The sequence below is a fragment of the Diaphorina citri genome, unplaced genomic scaffold (genome assembly GCF_000475195.1).
Source record: "Diaphorina citri unplaced genomic scaffold, Diaci psyllid genome assembly version 1.1 scaffold3034, whole genome shotgun sequence".
NCBI classification, from domain to species: domain Eukaryota; kingdom Metazoa; phylum Arthropoda; class Insecta; order Hemiptera; family Psyllidae; genus Diaphorina; species Diaphorina citri.
In genome coordinates this window covers 15,552-22,083 of record NW_007380446.1, presented here as the reverse complement: position 1 = coordinate 22,083, position 6,532 = coordinate 15,552, and the positions used below count along the sequence as shown (strand labels likewise).

The 6,532-nt window shown below is 40.4% G+C and overlaps 2 protein-coding genes across 2 annotated transcripts in view; both read left to right on the top strand.

The window, feature by feature from the left end:
• Window positions 1-439: 439 nt before the first annotated feature.
• Window positions 440-3,722, top strand: LOC103519921 (hepatic lectin-like; the record flags this gene model as incomplete). Its single annotated transcript, XM_008485009.3, has 3 exons — window positions 440-561; window positions 1,011-1,026; window positions 3,137-3,722. Coding segments are annotated over 3 exons (380 nt in total), but the record flags the coding sequence as incomplete, so codon positions are not given.
• A 2,331-nt stretch (window positions 3,723-6,053) lies between these two features.
• The window catches only part of LOC103519920 (hepatic lectin-like), a 2,211-nt gene continuing 1,732 nt past the window's right edge, over window positions 6,054-6,532 (top strand). The window contains exon 1 of the mRNA XM_017448349.2: window positions 6,054-6,078. Coding sequence (XP_017303838.1) covers window positions 6,054-6,078 — 25 coding nt within the window. The remainder of the gene's footprint in view (window positions 6,079-6,532) is intronic.

The following is a 6,532-nucleotide window of genomic DNA, read 5'->3' as shown; positions in this document are numbered from 1 at the left end:
AATCAATTATTGATCTAGTTGTTGCATTCAATTTCAATAGATACACAAAGAAATATGTATAAAATTGGTGGAGACGCCAGAACTCCATATCTATAATAGTAAGTTACTGTCTCAGCTTAGAGCTCCATTCTATACCTACCATCATACTCTGAGCAATTTTGAAGCAACCTTTAATTTTAGTTTCAGAAATGCTTTTTCTATGGACAGTTTTAAACCTCCAACGCAACGCATGGTTATTCTTTCCTTTTTCCATCTTTTCTTTACACCTATTAATTCCGATTTCAACCCAATATCTGTATTCAGTAGAGTGTTCGTTATTTTAACCCTCCAATGTACAACATATCTAACTTCAATTTCGTCATTTTAACCCTCCTATGCACAATTATTCAACTTCAATTTCGTCATTTTAACCCTCCAATGCATGGTGTTCTTGTTTCAGACTCGGGGGGAGGCGAGTGTTCAAATTGTATAGACGACAGCACAGCAGCGTCCTCTAACAGATGGTCTATGCCACTACTCAAGTCAGGCGAGAAGAGGTACTATCTGAACATCTTCTTTAAGGTAAGTCATAGAATAGAATAGAGAGAGAGAGAGAGAGAGGAGAAAGAGAGAGATAGAGAGAGAGGGGAGAGAAAGAGAAAGAGAAAGAGAGAGGGGGGAGAGATAGAGAGAGAGGAGAGAGAAAGAGAGAGAGAGAGAGGGGGGAGAGAAAGAGAAAGAGAGAGGAAAAGAAATAGAGAGAGAGAGGGGAAAAGAGAGAGAATGATTAAAAAAAGAAGAGTGAGGATAGAGTGAGGGAGAGAGAGAAAGAGAGAAAGAAAGAAAGAGAGAGAGAGAGAGAGAGAGATCAAGAACAGAGACAGTCGGTTTCAGGAGCGTATTTGTATCCAATAAAACTACATAGTTGTTGGGGGGACAAGTCTCTTCAAGAGAGTTTTTCCCATTTAATAGATACCTACCTACGTAAAAAAAACACACTTCTGGCTGGAAGATGGTACTTACCACAACAGTTCTGGCGTCTTCAAGGTAAGTAACAAATAATAAATCAAAAGAAAAGATCAAAGAATTTTTATTAAGATTTAACTTGTTGTACAATATTAGCAGATTAAATATTAAGTACCTAGGTAATAACATTGTAGGTACAACAGATATGACGTACATATCTATCTACCTGTTACAAAATTTTCATTACCTGAAAGTAAAAAAAATCAAAAATTGTATATACCTAGTAAAAATAGTAGATTTATCGACCAATAAAATTATTCTATACAATAAATTGTACAAAAGATCAACTATTCATGTTTTTATTTTCCTCTAGTATTTAAAATCTAAATCACCATGCCGCCACTGGTCGCTACTCAATTATCCTAACGAAGCTAGGTGTATTCTAAGCAAAAAACTTTGACCTCGCCGGGAGTCGAACCCGAGACATCCGCTGTACAAGCCTTATGGGACACCCACTAGACACTAGACTATGGAGGTTTATTATTATTATTATTATTATTATTTCCAAGAGGTTTGACAGAGGTAATAGTATAACTGCTGAGGTCTTATTGTTCCGAAAGCGAAGAGAGAAGGAATTAAGACAGGATAGGAGAAAGCCAGAAGTTCCAAGAACGAACCTTATCCGTTTAGGATAAAGTCCTCCCCGGGCGGGAATCGAACCCACGACTTAGCGCTTACAAGGCAAGCGAGCTACCCTTTAAGCTAACTATACTCCTTCGACCTTTTAAAGTTACTTTTTCGGAGTTTTGACCTCAGATTCGGATTTTTCACAACTTTTTACGTAGGAATCGACGATTTATTAATAATTTTTACCCATTTGCAACTCCTCCATTGGCGATTAAAGATGTAATGTACCAGCCTATAAACGGTTTCAATCGATATCATGTCGATCGAAACAGCTCAACAATTTATTTCGATAACAAATAAACCGTGATACAGATTTCCTTTAGTTTTCTGCGTTGAACAGGCGTGAAATTGATGAGTAATGAGTTGTAAATTATTAGATAGGAGCAATTTCCGTGGCCGAGTGGGTATTGCACGCAGGAGGTCCAGGTTCGATTCCCGGCGGTGCCGAGGTTTTTTTCGGCTTTGTGCTTGGAGTTTGGGGTGCACTCAGCCTCGTGAGGACAATAATTGAGTAGCTACTTTAATCGAGTAGCGACCAGTGGCGGCATTACAAGTCGAAGAGACGAGCGATAATAAATATGATGATTGAGTAAATGAAAGACTTGTAATACTGTGATTCCCACAAAGTTGTGAGAAAGCTCTCTGCTTTACCAAAAAAGATACCTACTGACAGTGGCGTAGACTATATTAGGTATTATTTATCCTTTTATTAGGTAGATCTTCGCTTCTAGTCTCTAGTGATTCCATTCAATAATCTTTTCTTACTCGCCATCTCGTAGACAAATAGGTACTTACCCCGAAGAAACACAGTTTTGGATGTCAGTGAAATTCTTATAAATTAAATAGGTACTTACCCCGAAGAAACACAGTTTTGGATGTCAGTGAAATTCTTATAAATTCACAATCAGTAATTCTCTCAAAATCTCCCGAGTATCTTTTTCAAGAAAATATGCTCAACCAAAACAGCAATCTAAATATTCTAAACTATAAACATCAAGTTACGCCGCGCCACTGTCAATTCAATTCTGTTACTTTACCTATGTCACCAAATCACAGGAAATTATCAAAAGATATAAATGATGGCCTATCTGTGATTCACTCACGCATATAAAAATCAATTATTGATCTAGTTGTTGCATTCAATTTCAATAGATAGGATAGAAATATGTATAAAATTGGTGGAGACGCCAGAACTCCATATCTATAATAGTAAGTTACTGTCTCAGCTTAGAGCTCCATTCTATACCTACCATCATACTCTGAGCAATTTTGAAGCATATGTATAAAATTGGTGGAGACGCCAGAACTCCATATCTATAATAGTAAGTTACTGTCTCAGCTTAGAGCTCCATTCTATACCTACCTACCATACTCTGAGCAATTTTGAAGCAACTTTAATTTTGCCCCGGGCGGGAATCGAATCCGCGGCCTAGCGCTTACAAGGCAGACGCACTACCAACTAAGCTAACTAGGCTGGCGAAATTGAATTCTATTCTATCCACAGGTCTCGGACACGAACACTTCTGGATCTCCGGTACCGACCAAGCCGAGGAGGGTACCTTCTTCTGGATGGCAACCGGTAAGCCGATCACCTTTACCAATTGGAACGCTGGGGAACCAAACAACTTCCGTTACGAGAACGGAGAGGAGGAACATTGTCTCGAGTTGTGGAACCGAGATGGCAAGGGGATGAAGTGGAATGATTCGCCCTGCTCGTTCGAGACGTACTTCGTGTGTGAGCTGTGAACGGGGTCTTGGCGATTTTATGAACGGGGCCTTTGCGAATTTGTGAACGGAGCCTTTGTAATTTTGTAAACGGACCCTTTGCGATTTTGTAAACGGAGCCTTGCCGATTTTGTGAACAAGGCCGAATAACATCAGTTTTTGGGTGTAATAAGTCCTACAACACTGCACTCCGCACACAGGAATTTCGTCAGAAAAGACCCCCACTTCAATGTAATAATTATAATGATGTGAACCCAGCCTTTACGATTTGTTGTGAGCCTCTGTTGATTTGTAAATGCTGCCTGAGCTAGTTAGTCTAATGGTTGGGGTCACAAAGTTAGTTTAAACTCAGTTTAAGTTTTAATCTTGGATTAGGAACATTATTCCATCAGGATAAAATCCGCCCCGGGCGGGAATCGAACCCGCGACCTAGCGCTTACAAGGCAGACGCACTACCAACTAAGTTAACTAGGCTGGTGATAGACTCTCCTCTATCAGAACTTTTGTCACTAAAAATGGTCCCCACTTTTTAGTCTCATTCGAGCATCAGGATAAACAAGGTAGGTACCCAATACTCTAGGTCAGGGTTGTCCAACCCGCGGCCCGCGAAAGCCCGCGAACTCTAGGACTGAAGATTACATCAATGTTTGGTAGTTCATACATGTGCGAAAGTGCTTTTTCGACTATGAAGCATGTGAAAAACCAAACTATCTTTCGGATGTGTCTCTTCTTTGCGGCCCGCCAACTCTCTACTTTGGTCTCTTGTGGCCCTCGGGTGCACAAAGGTTGGACAACCCTGCTCTAGGTATTCCAATATTAGAGTTCCGGAACTCAGTTCGGCACCCTAGTTTTTTTTCAGTGCATATTCTCTATTCAATGCTAATCTCTCCAGCTCTAGTCTATTCTATTCTAAGCTCTCTATTCTACTCTTCTTCTTTCTCCTCAATCCTAAGATTGGTTGGCAGCTCTCCATTCCGATCGGTCTGATGTCTTCGCTTTCATTTCTTGATAACTGGTACAACCCGCGATGCCTTCACAACTTGATCAATGTACATCAATCTTGGTCTTCCCCTTCCTTGCTTGCCATCTCTTCTTCCTTCTATGATATTGACCAAATACTCATTGTGTCTAAACAAATGTCCAATCCATTTATGTCTTCTTTCTTCCAATGTCTATTCCTTTTTAATTTTCAATAGAAACGTCTACCAAGTCCCATCACAGTACATTCCATGCCATTAATATTATTTATGGGCATTAGAGTGAACTTTTGAGTTGTATGGCCGCCATATACGCCATACATACACGCTACGCCACTGCTAGTGTGACACCCACTAAGCCACGGAATATGATATGAATGCATAACCATGTTTTACAGCTACTAGAGAAAGAGAAAAAAAAAAAAAAAAAGAGAAAGAGAGAGAGAGAGAGGGGGGGAGAGAAAGAGAAAGAGAGAGGAAAAGAAATAGAGAGAGAGAGAGGGGGAAAAAGAGAGAGAATGATTAAAAAAAGAAGAGTGAGGATAGAGTGAGTGAGAGAGAGGGAGAGAGAGAGAGAGAGAAAGAGAGAGAAAGAAAGAAAGAGAGAGAGAGAGAGAGAGAGAGAGAGAGAGAGAGAGATCAAGAACAGAGACAGTCGCTTTCAGGAGCGTATTTGTATCCAATAAAACTACATAGTTGTTGGGGGGACAAGTCTCTTCAAGAGAGTTTTGCCCATTTAATAGATACCTACCTACGTAAAAAAACACACTTCTGGCTGGAAGATGGTACTTACCACAACAGCTCTGGCGTCTCCAAGGTAAGTAACATCTTCAGATTGAGATCAAGGGGTAACTAGTATTCCAAGAGATAGTCAAATAATAAATCAAAAGAAAAGATCAAAGAGATGTGTATGTACTTTTATTATGAATAATTATTCATGATATTATTATGAGGTGTCTAAATAGTTAGGTACATATAGGTATTAGGTAATTAATTATGTACCTGTACCTATTACAGATTTCAAAAAGAATCTGTAGGTAGTCTCACAAACCATAGAAGTCCCAGAAAGAAAATTGGATCCCTTCCAAAATATACAGTCGAACCTGTCTAATTGGGACCCGTCTGAAGGGGAAACCTGGATAAGCGGAAAAAATTGTCGGTCCCTTGGATTCCCATATTCCAATCAAACAGGTTCGACTGTAGTTCAGCATGACTTTGTATGAACGCCTGGTATCTATTGGAGTATGCAAAGTGCAATGAATAAAACATATTTTCTTACACTCAAGATTCAAGGGACCTTTTGCTTTTCTATGGTTGCCTGAAAACTACTGAGTTATGCAATGTGCTACACACAATAGATACTAGAGTAGCTTTTCCCAAGTTGGGGTCCGCGGCCTCCGAAGGGGCCGAGGTGCCTTCACAATTGAAAAAAAAAGACGCAAAAAAAAGTTTGGGCACCGCTGGACTAGATCAGTGTTTCCCAACCTTAAAAATTCCTAAAGGGTTGGGGGGGGGAGGTGCTCCGTAGAGTTTACAGCAGTTGCTTGGTGCTCCGCGGCCAAAAAAAGTTTGAGAACCACTGCTCTCGTATTTAAAGTCTAAATCACCATGCCGCCACTGGTCGCTACTCAATTATCCTAACGAAGCCTAGGTGTATTCTAAGCAAAAAACTTTGACCTCGCCGGAAATCGAACCCAAGACATCCGCTGTACAAGCCTTATGGGACACCCACTAGACTATGGAGGTTAATCATTATTATTTATTATTATTATTTCCAAGAGGTTTGACAGAGGTAATAGTATAACTGCTGAGGTCTTATCGTTCCGAAAGCGAAGAGAGAAGGAATTAAGACAGGATAGGAAAAAGCCAGAAGTTCCAAGAACGAACATTAGATATCTGTTTAGGATAAAGTCCTCCACGGGCGGGAATCGAACCCGCGGCCTAGCGCTTACAAGGCAAGCGAGCTATCCTCCAAGTTAACAAGACTGCTGACTTCTATCGTTTTCAAATAAAACAGGTGATTGTCCAGGATATGTGGACTTAGGTATAAAATGCTTACTCATGCTAATGGATAGAGCCACAATACTTCTCACTTACCTAATCATCTCTAAGTATCTAATGGAGGCGTCACGGCATACGCTCCCGTAGGCGATGACGTCACATCAAATGTCCCGAGCAAAGCTCCCTCGCAGGCAACG